Raw genomic sequence first — 17,346 nt, 5'->3', positions numbered from 1 at the left:
TCATAATTGCAATCCAACTTACCTAATCATTTCTCGTTCTTGAAGTTCAAGGTCATCATTAATACCGGCGTAACTCGGCCATAATGATTCTCGAATAGTATCAACCATCAAATACTCGAGAACCCTTGAGCGAATGACTAGTGACCACGGATCCCAATGTAAACTCACATCATATAGGAAAGTCCAATAAAACGAGTCTGTGTGCCTGTCATCAACCCGTCCTGATCTTATGTATATACATAAACTTCTAGAGTAAAACTTTCCCCTACTCGTTAACTTCCTTTCCCATATCAGTATCTTTTCGTTATCTCTTACTTACCAATCCATAAATTGTAATACTGCATTTAACTTCGTAGTGTCAACTTTCCCTATATCTTCAATGAGTCTCAATTCTTCGAAATCTCGAATGCAACTCATTCTAGTTCATTTAATTACTAATCATATTTCCCCTCCAGGGTTCTTCCCTTAAAAATGCCTCATAATTATTCATTCAATTATAACTTACCAAACATTCGATTGTCATATTTTCCCTTCATTCTTTCTCTACAGCATAGACATTCAAACAATTCAATTTGTAAAATTTTTGGTAGAGTTTGCTCTATACTTCTTACTGCCTCATTTATGCACACGGCCCAGGAAACACATCCAATGCCTCACAGAGCGATCACAATTACGCGTAATATCTAGCTTAAGTTCTTATATCAAAGTCTATCAATATCGCAAGGCGGTGAAACATACCTTTCGGAGTATCAACTTCAATTCTCATCAATTACTTCCTAGCGGCATAATCAATCGTTTATCCACAATCAAACATTTAGGGTTCGAATCGGGGACATCACATCCTATAATTTAGCTTTACGGCACGATCTAAGATGAGAAGGAAGGGTCAATGGTTCCTAAATGCCCTGCAACCTCTTGTTTATAAGTGTGGCGCGCTTCACACCCATAAATAAGACCCTACTGAACACGGTGCGCCGTAGACAACTCTGACAGAATCGCACTCGATACCAAGTTTGTCACGCCCCAAATCTCGAGCGAGCGTGACCGGCACCCTTGGCACAACCAGGGCCCGAGCGAACCACTTCGTAACGAAACTCTTTATAAGGCCTACCGCACGCGCAGTGACAATACCAATGTCGGCGGCGCGCCGTAATCCGATATATATATATATATATAGATATATATATCCTGACTATCTCGTCTGAACTGGGCACACACGCACCCAAAATATATATACACAATTGAGCAAGTCGACGAGACTGCTATGTATGTTGTATAACAAAAATGAGAGCCGACAAGGCTACATAACATCCCAACTACATACAACCGTCTGGCTGTACCTGCGGGGAACACGAGTCAGAAAGATGGACAGACAAGGCCCCGCCATACCTATCATATATATGTCAAAATAGCATACCAAAAGGTCAGGCCTCCGAAGTGGGGAGCTACCGGCCGTACCGAGTGGAGGACCCACCGAGCCGGATCATCTGTCTGGCTACTCGAACCAACGCGGCACGAACGCAAAGTGCCCTCGAAGCGGACGTCAGTACTAAACAATGTACTGAGTATGTAAGGCAATGGAATAACTGAAACTGAACTGAACTGAAAATAATACAATCTGGAGGCCAAAGAATGCCCTGAAAATCCCACTTGACCTGTCTCATATGAAATGCAATATAATACTATTAAATTTCTCACTGACCAAGTGGCCAGGCAACTGAAAATTCTCACTAACCCGTCGGCCAGACAATGCGTCTCCTCTAACCTCGGCCGAATTCCGTCTCCCACCGACCGGCAGGCTTGGCATTACATCTCACCGAATTGCAGCTGTGCATATCTATCTCGTCGACCATGGCCAACTAAAGAAAATGTTTCAACGACAATGTTGTGCTAAAGAAAATGTTTCATTGACCAAGTGGTAAGGCTAAAGCAAAATATATATGCATGTCATGCAATATATCATGCATAGCTTTGAAAACACCGATATCAGAATATTGCCCTTTTCCGTCTCTTTATAAGCTTCGTAAGGACATAGGGGGATATGGCCCCTCGTAAAGACCAACATAACACTCAAAACTATGCACAATATGACAAGCTCTGCGGACAAATCTCTCTAGTCATAAGACTTTTACATGCTCTCCTACCATATATGGAATCATGCCAAGAAAAGAAGGAACAACCTTAACATACATTTTTGTCTCCTTTAACTACTTAACGCTTATCCTTCCAAGCTCGTAATCTACATTCAAGAGGATTCATACTATTGTTAGGCTTATCGTCATATGCTTGTCTTAAGCCTTCAAATTAAATCTTTAAAATCTGCCGTAATTGAGGCAAGATATCCCTTGTTATATCCCTAGCCAAAATCACAATACCAACAAAACAACAAAGAATAGCAACGCCAATATCAACAACATCATCATCAACATCAATATGCTCAATAAAACATCCCACACGATGTTTCCCAATTTCTCAACCAATCACTAGACTTTACGAAGCTTTTAACAACTAAATTTCCATGGTACAATTCATAATACCCATAGTAAAGAATATCCTTACCTCAATCAAGGTTGTTAGGGCTTGAAATCTTATTTATCTTCGGCGACCTCCTTTGATTCGCCGAGATTCGTTGTTTAGAATAAGAACTACATGACCTTATACGCTTCCCGAGCCTAAATTCAGGGGTTTCACTTGATTTGGGCTAAAATTGTGGAGGAAGTCGGGAGAATGTTCTAGTAAGTTATGGGGAAGGTTGTAAAGGGGTGTTTGGATGAAAAAATAAGTGGGTAAAACCCCTTTTATAACGTTCTGTGGTCGATTGGCACCGACCCAGAATTTTCTGCATCGTAGCGCACGTGTCGCGCAGACCGTTTGCCGCGCGTTTATTCCGCCAACCTAACTTGTAACGTCCATAATTCTCTACTCCGTCGTCGTATCGACGAGCGGTTTGCTGCGTTGGAAACTAGTCTTCATGAACTTCAATTTAGAATTTTGCTTTACTTCAAAACTCCTCATATACTAAAAGATATTCTTTCCCCAAATTGGCTCATTCTTGTCGTTCAAAGTAGCGCTCATCTTCTTCCAAAGTCATACTAACTCAATTTCTTCCACTCATTTCCTTATAGACCTTCCTAATTCCTCGCTACGCATCCTTTACTCATAAATGTACTTAATAATGCTTCGTCCCTTATACTCCAAAGTTGTTTTACTTAACACATTTGGATGGGCTTAAATAAAGTTACTTATAAGCTAAAAAAAATAAGTCAAGTAGAACTTATTTTTTGGCTTATAAGCTACTTTAGATAAGCTAAGCCAAACGTGGCCTAATTATTTTTTTGGGCTTATTTTAAGACAAAATGACTTTAAACCCAGCTACCAAACACTCAAAAAATCAAAAACATAAAATCGTTTTAAAGAATCCTATAAGCCAATCCAAATGGGCTCTTAGCCATAGTTCAACATACTTACGCTCAAATTTGATAAGTGTTTCTCCGCAAGTACAGGGTGTAACATGTAGGGTATTTATTATTTAGAATTAAGGATAAAATGTAATTTAATAAACTTGGGGATTAAAATAAAAGTCTGGGAAGAAGGGGTAAAGGGCTAGGGGAAGGGGGTAATTAGCTGTTTTTTGTCGTTGCCAACGACTAATTTTGCCACAACATTCGTTGACAATGGTTATATGTATTTTAAATTCTTTTTTTACCCAGGTGCGTAGATCCTATAGGCCGAGACTGGACCAGGCCGGTCTCGTCGACCCTCTTTCGCTATCCGCCTTATTTGGGTCAGCCTGTCTCATTGACACTCATAGTTCAGGGGTATTTTTGTCAGTTTCCCATAATATAATTTAAAACTTTACTTCAGAAACATAAGTACATGCTTAGTTTGGGTACAACCCCTAAGTAGCCTTCGCGCAAAATTCTAAACTGAATTTACATATATTCCAACCTAGGCCTCGCAATTTTCTTAATTTCCTTTCAGTGCTATAAAGTTTCCTGAATAACTAAAAACTCAAATAGTAATTCTCTAACGAGGAGCAGTCAAATCACGAGCGTGTCAAAATGTGGTTGGATATTCCCATTATCTCACTTTGGAACTGCAACTACGTTTCAAAGATTCAGAAACAAGGACAAACCAGCACTTAATTCGGCTTATTTACTTTCTGTTTCAACTCATTTCGTTTTTTCTTTTTCCTTATTTTCCGTCAAATCGCGAAACAGACCCTTTTCTCTCTCTTGCTCTCTCACACAGCAAACCCTCAAAAAAACAAAAACTCAGTCGAATAGCTCAAAAGGTACTATCTTTTTTCTCTACTTCTTTTTGTTAACTTAAATAGCTCAAAGGGTTTATGCTTGTTGTGTGAATCTTGAATTATTTTTGCTGTTCTCTTCATTCTGTAGATCCACTTGCTTAGATTTGTTAGTCCTGGCCATTAGGGTTTTATGGTTTCTTGAAATTATCTTTTTCTTGAATTTATCTTCTTTAGGGTGATTCTTGAAATAGAAAGTTGAAAGTTGGCTGCTTATGGTTTCTTGAAATTATCTTCTTTAGGGTGATTCTTGAATAAAAAGTTGAAAGATTTGCTGCTTATGGTTTCTTGAAATTGTCTTCTTTAGGGTGATTCTTGAAATAGAAAATTGAAAAATTTGATGTTTATATTGTATTCCAGATTCTGTAACCATGGATGAGCAAGAAGGGGTAAGTTCAGTCACTAGTGTTTCAGAACCTACTGTGCCTGAAGGTGATGAAGCCCTTACCGAAAATTTGGGATGTGAGGGACAAGCTGATGAGCCTTATAATGAGGAAGATGGTGAAGAGATAATGGTAGAGGTAGTAGGTTCTGATGTGTTTGTTGATGGGATTTGTGGTGATGGTGGTGAACTGGGGCAAGAGGGATCGGGAAAAGCAGACACTTTGGATGATCATAGTGATTTTCAATTAAGGGATGCTAAGGATGATGGGAATACTGGAAACGAGGTTGAAGGTGTCGTTGATGTTGCAGGGTCATCCAGGGATGTTGCCGAGGCAGCTGGTGCACAGAGTTTTCCCGAGGTGCCAAGTGTAACAGCGAGTTCTGTTTTAGAGAAAGTCAGCTTCAGTGTTAGTGAGGCGGATGTTGAGGTTAATGTTGTCAGGAGCACTGAATCTGCTGATTTGACTTCAGTTGATGTTGCAGGGTCATCCAGGAATATTTCTGAGACATCTGGCACTGAGATTATTCCCGAGGTGCCAAGTGTAACAGCCTGTTCCGTTGTAGAGAAAGTCAACTTCGGTGTTAGCGAGGAGGATGTTGATGGTAATGTTGTCAGGAGCACTGAATCTGCTGCGCGTGCTGATTTGACTTCAGTTGATGTTGCAGGGTCATCCGGGGTTGTTTCTGAGACAGTGGAAAATGAGGCTGTTCCCATGTTGCCGAGTGAAACAGCTGAGAGAGTTAGAGAGGAGGAGGCTGAGGGGAATGTTGTTAGGAGCACTGTATCTGTTGAAATGAGTGCTGCACCTGCTGAATTGACACCGCAAAGAGTGGGTCTTTCTGATGATGGGGTGTGGAATCCTGGAATTGAGCGGCCGATTGGATCTACTCCATTTGTGCCACAAGACAGTTCGAATCTCGAAATGGAAGAGGCTAGCAATCTGAGATTGGATTCTTCTGAAAAAGATGAAAGTTCAGTCAGAGAGATAGCTGGCCAGGCTAGTGAGGAAGATACTTCTAGTCATGCAAGGGGTCAGATATCAGATCATCCAGCTGAAGGAGCTGTGTCACTGGATTGTGGCATGGTAGAAAAAATACATTCAGAAGTTGAAACCATGGAAGCCAATGCCCATGATCAGGAGAGAGATGCTGTGGGGAACAAGGATGAAAATTCACATCAGGATAGTGGAATAGTACAAAAAGCACACTCAGAAGTTGAAACCATGGAAACTGATGCCCATGATCAGGAGAGAGATGCTGGTGGGGACAAGGATGAAAATTTACATCAGGATAGTGGAGTAGTACAAAAAGCACAGTCAGAATTTGAAACCATGGAAACTGATGTCCGTGATCAGGAGAGAGATGAATTGGGAAACAAGGATGAGGATTCACATCAGGACAGTGGGGTGGTACAGAAAGCACATTCAGAAGTTGAAACCATGGAAACCAATGTCTATGATCAGCAGAGTGATGACTTGTGCAACAAGGATGAGAATTCACATCGAGAGACAGTTGTCTTGGGCAACGAGGATGAGAATTCACATCCTGACATTGAACCCATGGAAACTGATGTTTATGTGAATAACAATTCAAATACAGTGGTTGAACCCCCGGAGACAATTAACCATGATGATCAAATAATTAACACGTGCCATCAGGTTCCTGCAGTTCATGATAATCTGGGTGTAGATGTATCAGTGTCTCAAGATTCTGCTAGCAATTGTGCTGATGACATGATTTCTTTGAAACCAAACAGTCAAATCCCTGAAGATAAGGGAGGAGATATTAAGGTAGTTAGTGTTGAGCATACCCCAGTTGCACATGATCAATCCTTAGGCATCAATGGTGATGATGTGCCATTGCACCCTGGGAAGCAAGAACATGGATTGGAGGAAAATTTGGCAGCAGAGAATGGGCTTATTGGTTCTTCTTGTGAAAAAGCAAACCATGCCGAGGTTCAGGAATTTGAGGTTGATAACATGCATGAAGATAAAAATGTTCTTGCTTTATGTACTCAGGCAGAAACTTCTCATATGGAAACCCAAACTGGCAATCATAAAGAGGCAACTTTGGAGGGTAGTGAGATCTCAAGTTGTAAAGTTCCAATACCCAGTGATAATGGGAGCTTAGGTGGTTCAGACGAGTTGCCAGATGTGCAGCCTAAGGTAGTGGATGGAGTTAGTGAAGTTACTCATGATGACTTCCCACTTCCTTTACAGGCTAGTGCTCATGATACAGGAAACCTTGAGGAGATGGAAGTCGAGGGGGTTCGTCACGAGACAACTGGCACATTGACTTTTACCGCGAATGAGGAAAGTCTGAATATAGTGGAGGTTGATGCCAGGTTGGAAAATGATACAAGAACAGAACCCCTGGAAACCTCTTATGAACCAGCTTGCAGAAATGATGGAGCTAGTGTTGAAATGGACAAGGACGGGAATGCCCTGCTTGGAACTACCACAACAAGCGTAAGTTGCACCGTGTCTCTTGAGACTATTGTTAGCACAAGAGAGATGAACACTGCGGATGAAACAAACAGAGTAACACACTTGCTGCCAGAAGGTTTGGATAGCGACATGTCACTGCAGCATGTTGAGAACGAGAGCTTATTGCTTTTTGATAACTATGCTGGAAACGAAGGCGATCCCCAGGTGAGTGCAGTGTCATGTAATGATGATGTCATGACTGAAGTTCCAGAAGGAACCTCATTAGCATGTCAGGACACTTCCAAAACCTCAGAGTCTGATACTGTTGATGGTAAGTCGCCTCTTTTATTAAAAGACGACGACTTAAAGGTCGAGGCTGAACACAATGTGGAGGCTAAAGACACTGCTCTTGGAGAAGATCCTGCTCAAGGTCATGATCTGGCTCATGATACAAAAAAAAGTACTGTTACAGGAATGCATTCAAATATTACTGAAGAATCTGAATCCTCTGTGAATCAAGGTGGTGTATTGGAGCATGTCGAGATGGATCATGATGCCGGTAATGCAACAACTGCTGGTACACTATTAAATGAAGAAAAAAACTCTAATGTAGAGGGTGCTATAAAATCTGAGGCTGCAATAAATTCTGATGCTGATGTCCCTCCTCCAGTTGGAGATCAAATTGTAGAGGACCAGGACCCTTTTGAGGCAAATGAGGGTATTGATTTCGATGTGCATACTCCAGAAATGATGGTTACAGATGAGCATGAGAAAGGCGAAGTTGAGAAGCTGCATCCTGATACTGTGCAGGAATCTTCAAAGCAAGACAAAGGAACTGAAGAAGTTGCGTCCGAGACTAGCCACACTGTGATACCGAATGAGAAGCCTGTGAGCTTGTTGAAGTTGCATCCTGGTTATCTTGTTCCACCAGAAAATGAGGGCTTGTACTCTATATCTGATTTAGTCTGGGGAAAAGTTAGAAGCCATCCATGGTGGCCTGGACAGATATTTGATCCTTCCGATGCTTCAGAAAAGGCCATCAAGTACTACAAGAGAGATTGCTTTTTGGTAGCTTATTTTGGAGATCGTACTTTTGCTTGGAATGAAGCATCTGTGTTGAGGCCATTTTATTCTCATTTCTCCCAGATTGAGAAGCAAAATAATTCAGAAACATTTCAAAATGCTATAAGCTCTGCTTTAGAAGAGGTTTCAAGACGCGTTGAACTTGGCCTTGCTTGCTCATGCACACCTGAAGACTCCTATGACGAGATTTCATGTCAGATTGTGGAGAATGCTGGGATTCGTGAAAGTAAAAGATATGGATTGGACAAATCAACTGGAGTCACTTCGTTTGGACCTGATAAGCTCATGCACTATTTGAAAGCGTTAGCCCTGTCACCAACTTGTCGGGCTGATAGGTTGGATCTCACTATTGCTCGAGCTCAGCTAGTGGCCTTTTGTAACTTCAAAGGATATCGTCCACCGCCAGAATTCTTGTTAAGTGGAGAATTACTAGAAAATGACGCCGACGTTCCCAGTGCAATTGACGATAATGGTCTTGCTTCGGAAGACAGTGAGCAACATCACACCAGTAAAGCCTCTGTTCACAAACGTAAGCACAGTTCAAAAGATAGCTCACAGCATAAAATGAAAGAGCGGAGCTTGTCAGAGCTGATGGACAATGAGGAGTGTGAGTATTCTCCGGATGCTGAAGATGATTCAGATGGAAAAACACTCATGTCCAGCAAAAAGAGGAAGGCTGTTGATTCTCGTACTGATGGATCGAACAAGAAAACAAGTGTTTATGCTGCTAAAGTGTCAACCACTGCGCCTAAGCCGTCCTTCCGTATTGGTGAATGCATTCAAAGAGTGGCAAGCCAATTAACTCGTCCAGCCTCACTTGTGAAATGCAACAGTGATCAAAGTGGGGCCGATGTTCAATTACAGGACTCTCCAAAGGGAAAAGTTGTGATTCCAACTGAATTACCTTCTCCAAATGAGTTGCTCTCACAACTTCAGTTGGTGGCATGGGCTCCGTTGAAAGGCTACCGCTTCTTAAAAACCATCACTACTTTCTTTTCAGGTTTTAGAAATTCAGTTGCTGCGCTCCAGAAGAAGCTGAATTCATCGGCGGGAAGACCTGGTGGTCGAAAGAAAAGAGCTTCACAAACTGTAGCTGGTTTTGCTGAAGAATTTGAGTTCGATGATGTAAATGATTCTTATTGGACAGACAGGATTGTACAAAACTATGGGGAGGAGCAGCCATTGCAGAATAGTCAAAGTGGGGGAGGAGGGGAACATCAGCTTACGGTCAATGATCCAGAGAAATCCAATAAACCGGGTCGTAGATCATACACTAGAAAAAGAAAACCCAGTACCGATATTGAAATGACACCAGGTGTTCCTCCCGAGGACATTGAGAAGAGGAAGCATGAACCTGCAGAACTCATTTTAATTTTTGCTGAGGGTGGTCCTCTTCCATCTGAAATGAACCTTAATAAAATGTTTAGGCGGTTTGGACCATTGAAGGAATTAGAAACTGAAGTTAATCAAGAGTCTTCTCGGGCTAGGGTGGTCTTTAAAAGGGGTTCTGATGCAGAGGTTGCTCATAGTAGTGTAGGAACGTTCAACGTCTTTGGATCACGGCAAGTGACTTATGAGCTCAGCTACACACCAGTTATCTCATTTAAGCCCATGCTCCTTACTATTACACCAGACATGGAGGGAGCTATTTGATGCTACAGCTCCAAAATGATCGTAGTTTCAGGTAATTATTTGCCCGTTGTAGATGCACTCTTGAATGCAATGCATTTGAACGCTCATTTGTTTGGTCTAATTTGCTAATTTGGCAAGAAACTTTTGCCCATTGTAGATGCACTCTTGAATGCAATGCATTTGAACGCTCATTTGTTTGGTCTAATTTGCTAATTTGGCAAGAAACAACTTCATTGTGGCCTTAGCTCCTCTTTAAAGGGGTAGTTTTTATGTGCTTTCTTTACGTACCATGTTCAGTAAATAGGAGCAAGCTATAGAATTTTTACTTACAAGAAATTACTCGTACCCATATGGAGGGAAAGTCTTTTCAGTATCTAAATTGCCATCCTCTCCTGAATTTTGGGATATGGTGTTTTCTCAAGTTGTAATGGCTATCTTTCCGTAAATTCTTAAATATTCCCTCTTTCCAGTTTTATGTCTTAGTTTGATTAGGCACGGAGTTTAAGAAGACTTTTGTATCTTGTGGTCTTAACCTAAAGATGTGTGTAATGTATAAAATATCCTTTGAATATTTTGGTCTTAGTCATGTGGAATGTTGGAATGAAAGAGTTGCTAAATATAAAAAGCGACATTCTTTTCGATACAAGCTAAAAAGAAAAGTAAGACACAGATTGAAACAGAGGGAGTAATTTTTTGACTATGAAAATTCTTATTATGATTTCCAGGGTTCAAGTAATTTTAACTACATTTCTACAAAACCAGTTCTTTTATAGTTTGTCAAGTCGTTTCTAGGTTCTTTATATGTTGGATGTTAGTTTCCTTTACATTTAATAGCAACTAATTAGCTTTCGGCTCAAGTGTCTTTGCTCGGGATCCTTTTTTCTGACTACTATTCTGCTTCATATTGTAGGTTGAAGGAGACATGATTATTCAGCGGCGGCGACAGTAACATCTTTCATTAGAGTGGGTTGCTGGAGGGAGGGTGACACATCTTTTTGTAAAAAGAAACTTCATTTCTGTCTGTACTTTCTTATCTCGTTCAATTTCTGGAGAAGAGTTTTCCCTCCTGCTCTATTAGAAATGATGTATGGATGATGCATCGATATCGAGCTTCTGATCATCTTTCCAGTTCCCTCTTGATCTTTCTGGATGAATGAAATTGAAATTTTGGCGAGTCCTGGATAAATTATGTTATAAAATCTCTCAAGATGCACTGAAGGTACATGCCTATGAATAATAAAATTAAATTACACACGTGAGGTGGGCTTAAAAGATGTCGAGGTTAATGCAAAAGGTGGAACAAGAATTTCTTAAGCTCCAGTTTCTAGTTAGGTGGCCAATTTAATTTATCTGGAACTTCTTGATACTATAAATTATGACCCGACAAAAACAAGAATTATACAAGAAATTTTGCGGGGCACGTCCTAGTGTCAGTTTGGCTTTTACTTTCTTGATGGCACTCCCTGCTTTTCAATTGCCATGGCATTCTATGTTGGCTGTCGTGATTTGTTCACCAATCTGTAACTGGAAAAGGATTAAACCCTTTTAAGAAATAATTTTTTTGTGATTAGAATACGAACCATAGGATTAAACCCTTTTAAGAAGTAAGGTTTTTGATCGGAATATGAATCATACTGAAGGACCCTTCAACTATTTTAAGGGATAATAGAGAATTGCCGTGACTTTCTATATTGGCTTTATAATTTTTTACCATCAACTGAAAGAAATATGAATGGGATAACTACGTAGTAGGTACATATGTTTGTAGGGTGTCAATCGGGCTCAATCAGCCAAGGCTGAATTCATTTTTTTGCGCGGATTGTTCTTCATTCGGGGGTGGTCTTTAATTTTTGCCCTTCAAATTGGTGGTCTATAAGTTTTTCTCTTCGCCTAATACCCCGAGATTGTGGGTTTGAATCCCAGCTTAGTAAAAAAAAAAAAAAAGTTTGCAAGGTAGAATTTTGCTTCAAAACTCTGCCTTAAGGCACCCATGCAATTTGGCCAGAATTTTGCAAATTTTGTCTCAAGGCCAAAATTCTGCCTTAAGGCACAGTTTTGAAGGCAAAACTCTGCCTTGCGAATTCAAATTCTACCTTGCGATTTTTTTAAAAAATTTTTTGAGTGAGCGGGGGGTTCGAATCCAAAATCAAGAGATTTTTAGCAAAAAACAAAAGTTAAAGACCACAAATTTGAGAGACAAAAATTAAAGACCACCCCAATGAAGGACAATCCTGCAAATTGCCCGACTGAATTCAAGGTGGCTTGCACTCATGACAATCACACTTTTTGGGGCTAAGTTGTGCTTGTTGTGAATGTATTATTTTACTAGCAAATTATGTCCGTGCGATGCACAGGGCCCAACATGATTAATTTGGTTACTCACTTTAGTTAGTTTTTATTGTCACACCCTAATTTCCGATAGGGCGTGATGGGCACCCGACCCTTATTTAGGGCCGAGCGAACCCGCCGACTCTCATCATATTCATAATCACACTGGGCCCGCAGAACATGACACAAGTACATAATGAAAAATTTCTTTTTTTTTTTTTTTTATCGGAAACAAACATGCCTTTCATCATTTTTTTTTCCAAATCAAATAAAGCTAGCATCGTATGAAATCTGTAAACATATGAAGTTCGTAACATAATGCATAATAATACATCGGCTTAGATAGCCGCTTACAAAATCGACATTTCACACACACGACACTGTCTCGCAAAGTCTCTACCAACATCTCGTATACCATACAAAGCACTCGGACTCGGCGGCCACTCGAGGAAATGGAGCTCGCCAATCCAGGAACGTCCTCCGCTAACATCATCTACTCACCGTGGGTACCGCGGCATGAAACGCAGCCCCGAAGAAAGGGGGTCAGTACGAAATATGTACTGAGTATGTAAAGCATGGGAAATCGTAAACAGAACCGTACTGAAACGAAGAGAACAGAAAAGTAATACAATAACCAAAACTCATAACACTTGCTTTTGAACCATAAATTATACGTATCAATTCCATATTTAGCTCATCATGGGACTGAGGAACAGAGTCAGAAAATCATCTCGTACACATACATAGATATAACATGCCCCGGTCCTCTAGTGAGGGACGCGGTAGGTAAAACCATCGATGCATATACATATATCGTGCCCCGCCCTTTAATGAGGGACGCGGTAAGTAAAATCATCATATCATATACATATAACGTGCCCCCGCCCTCAACGAGGGACGCGGTAAGTAAAATCATCATATGCACGTACATGTAACGTGCCCCGCCCTAGAGAGGGACGCGGTAAAGGGAATCATCATATGCCATCCCGGCCACCTCCTCCATATCATCATATCATATAACGTGCCCCGCCCCGCTAGCAAGGGACGCGGTAAATATATGCAAGGAGGGACGCGGTGAACAATGAAATGAAGTGCACGAATACACACCCTGGCCCGGACGCGGTGAAAGAGATAATAACGCCGCACGAGCAGAGTAGTGAGAAACCATATGCACAAATCATCATATACATACCGTAACACATCATAACATCATAACTTATCATATGAGCTGACATTAACCGATGTGGGATTCGCCTAAACCAATGTGGGATTTGCCTAAACCAGTGTGGAATTTGCCTCACCACTGGGTTTGCCCCACCATTGGGTTTGCCCCACCACCGGTCCGATTCCGACCGATCATATTCCGGTATACATACATATAACATATAACGTGGCATATATACACGATACCCGGCCGAAAGGGGCTCGACGTACCGGACACATCATATTTCAGAATACAAAGATCCTTCGCACAATATCATAACCGGCCCGGGACTTGGCGAAAAATGTAACAACGTAATGCACGAGCCGAATCGTGAGTAACCGAATACGCTTTAAAACATTTTCAAAGACTCAATAGGTTAATCAAAACGAACCATCATTTATAAGCCAAAGCGTAGTCGGATCGATTTTCTTCCGAATATCACTCGGAACATATCAAACCGTACCGTAGAAACCATAGTTACGTATCAAAATCATGTGCATGAAAATCCTATTTCGTACTCAACCGATAAATAAGTAATCATACTCGGGGGTCGGAAAGATAGTCATATTGAATTCTTTCAAAAATAGGTCGTTAGAACCAAACATAGAGAGTCGCGGGACCCACGGACGAGCGTCAACCCAATCCGGGCCCGCCTATGAAAATTAAAGTCTTTACTCGTCATGAAATCATTTGCGGAGATATCAAAGCAATCCGAGCTTTTTCTTGAAAGTTACGGTCGTTCGTAGTTTCGGAATCGTTTGGGAACAAAACTCTTTTAAAAGCAAAACTTTTATGCAACTTTTGAAATTTAGTCATACAAAGACATAAGATCCTTTCGGAACCAACCGTATACATAGTGTTTCAAATCCAATCATATCAAGGACATACGGATCATAGCTTGACCATATAAGGATGCCAACATCAAAAGCAAATAAATCACAAACGTGCTCGGACTTTAAGAATAGAATTACCCCCGAAGCTCATAACGTATCATAGCTTAGCCATATCTAAGACATGCCAAAAGAAGGAAAGGTAAGCTTTACATACCTTGATTGCTTCCTAAGCTAATCCAAACTCAAGTCTCGGCTTCTCAAAATCTACAACACGTCATTAGACACCAAACATTAGTCATATGCACCTCGGAATCCCATTTTAAACTCGCACTTTATTTACAGAAATTTGGGCAGCATTTCCCCTGTAAATTCAACACCCCGAGAATTCAAATCAGCCAAATCAACAATAACCAAACCAACAACCATACTAACAATATCCATAAGCAATTCCAAACTCATTCTAACATGAATAATTCCTTTCTACATAATTCGACGACATTCATTTATATTCCAATTAACCACATATGATCAAACCAACACCAATGCTTATACATTCAAATACTAATCCGAAACCTTCCAAACAATATTCATGGACACTTTAAACAATTCACACAATATTCAAACAATCCAAACAATATACCATGGAACCCGAAACCTTCCCAACTCAACACGAACAACGATAACATATTTCTTTCTTCCAAAACTCATAGACTACACTAACAATCCACATGTTTACAACATTATCTTCATAAATACAAGAAGCTACATTAGCAACATATTGGCTTCCAAAACAGCCCGCAACAACGTTCTCTACTTCCAACTTGGATCATTAAACTCTCATTTACATCATAGAATCCATAACAATAACAATCAAAATACCATATAAACTTAGTTCATTCCTTAACATACAAAACAACCATATTTTCGGCCAACACCCCAACACACAAGTTCCATGATTTTTATCCATTTTTCACATACTACAACAACACCAAAACATGCTAAACACCATTAACTCATCACTCCTACACAATATAACACACACACACACGGCCTAGCACCCACACACACGGCCTCACTTTAGCATCCATATTTCCATGAATTTCATTCATTTCTAAACTCCACAACACACACAAACCATTCATAACATATTAAAAAGAGGATTAAAACTCACCTTTTCCACTTTGTTCTTCACTTGGCTAGGGTTGAGAATTGCATGAACAAGAGATTTGCTTTTTCCAACAACCACTTCATGTTGTTTAGGACCTTCCAATTAATTGAAAGCCTAGAAGAAATAAATTTTTTTGATCACTTTTCATGGTATATATATATTGGTGCCATGGCCGAACCCTCCTTTAGTCTTTTACCAAGTTTCTTGAATTCTCTCTAAGCTTCTAAATGTTGGAAGATGATTAATTAGTCATCCTTACACACATATATATTTCATCCATGTGGCCTATGGCCCACACCACACACATGGCCACATATGGCCATTTTCATGAATTATTAGTTTCCAAAACTTCATTTTTGGCCCCAAATTTTCATAAAATGTCTAACTTTCTATAATTCACTTTTGACCCCAAATTTTCCTTATTTCAATTTTACCCTTAACATCCCATACCAATAAAAAGATGAATATGCAACTTATGCACTCTTAACAAAATCGAAAAAAATTACAACCTTATCCTTAACTTGTCGCAACCGACTTAGAATATTCCAATGTACAAAGTACGGGGTATAACATCCTTTCCCCCTTTAGAACATTCGTCCTCGAATGTTCAACTAGTCGTATGGGGTCTTAAGGATCTCGATTTAAACTTTTCCTTCTTGTAATTCCCTTTACTCGACTTGTAACATTCTAGGCACATTATCTCGTGTCGCCTCTTAATCTTTAACTCAAACCCCTCCTTATTCGTTCCATAGCTTGTTTTTCCTTTTCACACTTGAACTTTGTTATCTCCGTCCGATTCGTGTCTCCCACATACCGTCACGTTGGTTGCCGGAATACACTGATTTGGTCATGTACGGAATATCACATACACACCTCTATATATACATAGTTACTAGCATTTCGTTTGCAAAATATTTCCAAACGCTACTCAAACTCACCCTAGTTCTAAAACTGTGGTGCACTTTCTTTCTTTTCACCGGTCTAATCCGCCCCGTTCTACGCAACCTCTTAAGGTTCCCGCCCACTCAGTGTACTCTAATTTTCCTTAGGTCACCCTAGCTTCTCCTTTGCTTCTTACGTCTGTATTGGTAAGACTTTCAGAAAACTTCCCAGGGTGGTCACCCATCCTAAGATTTCTCCCACTCCAAAGACGCTTAACTTTGAAACTCTGATGAAATACGATGCTTTAATGCTAATAGGATCGCGTCCACTTCACCGTATGACCTTTATCACATAATCTGGAATAAGTCAAAGTCTTAACAGATCCCGGAATGTTCTCATTCTATCTCGTTCCTCATCTTTTCTATAACCGAGTCTTTCACCGTCCCGTCACTTATAGTACTTGTATCCTTGGCTACACATGTCATGGGCTATTACTACACTGTTATCTCGCTTTCCTCTTATTTCCTTTTCTAGCCAATTTTATCCTTGACGTTTCACCAGCGGTCTTATCCATACGTTCATATCCGTCACATTTCTTTTCCTCTCGCACTCTTGTCTTAATCATACTATTACTTCTTTTAACTATAACTCGTCATAATTCATCCCTGCTTATCCAAATAACACTTCATCAAGATTATCATTTCTTAGTGCCACAAGCCCTTTTCCAATTTCTTTTATCCTGTCGATATCGACCTTCTAATTATTCTTATCCTTAATTTAGTAATTAACTTCTTTCTCGATGTCAGCCGTACTCGCAACTTACTCAAATCTTACCATTTTGGTGGACACGCCCTTTCAAGTCGCGTTACAAACCTACATCTCATTTTCTCTTTATTTTCGGGAAAATTTCGGCAGAGTTTCCTCTATATTTCTTACTATCTCAAAACCTGTACACAGAAAATACCAACAATGCCTCACAGGGCCAAAATACATATATACATATCATATCATATCGCAGCCACACAGGGCTCCCAATATCATCAACAGTACACAAATGATAAACATACCTCGTATGCCCAACTCAAACGGCACCTGTT

The 17,346-nt window shown here is 40.3% G+C and overlaps 1 protein-coding gene across 1 annotated transcript; it reads left to right on the top strand.

The window, feature by feature from the left end:
* The first annotated feature begins 3,988 nt into the window (after nucleotides 1-3,988).
* Nucleotides 3,989-11,008, top strand: LOC132059598 (uncharacterized). The gene is made up of 3 exons (XM_059452247.1): nucleotides 3,989-4,294; nucleotides 4,670-9,886; nucleotides 10,745-11,008. The coding sequence occupies exon 2, from the start codon at nucleotides 4,681-4,683 to the stop codon at nucleotides 9,853-9,855; it is 5,175 nt and encodes a 1,724-aa protein (XP_059308230.1). The 5' UTR covers nucleotides 3,989-4,294; nucleotides 4,670-4,680; the 3' UTR covers nucleotides 9,856-9,886; nucleotides 10,745-11,008.
* Nucleotides 11,009-17,346: the final 6,338 nt, after the last annotated feature.

The sequence above is a fragment of the Lycium ferocissimum genome, chromosome 6 (assembly GCF_029784015.1).
Source record: "Lycium ferocissimum isolate CSIRO_LF1 chromosome 6, AGI_CSIRO_Lferr_CH_V1, whole genome shotgun sequence".
Lineage (NCBI taxonomy): Eukaryota > Viridiplantae > Streptophyta > Magnoliopsida > Solanales > Solanaceae > Lycium > Lycium ferocissimum.
This window is presented reverse-complemented; position numbering and strand designations above follow the sequence as displayed.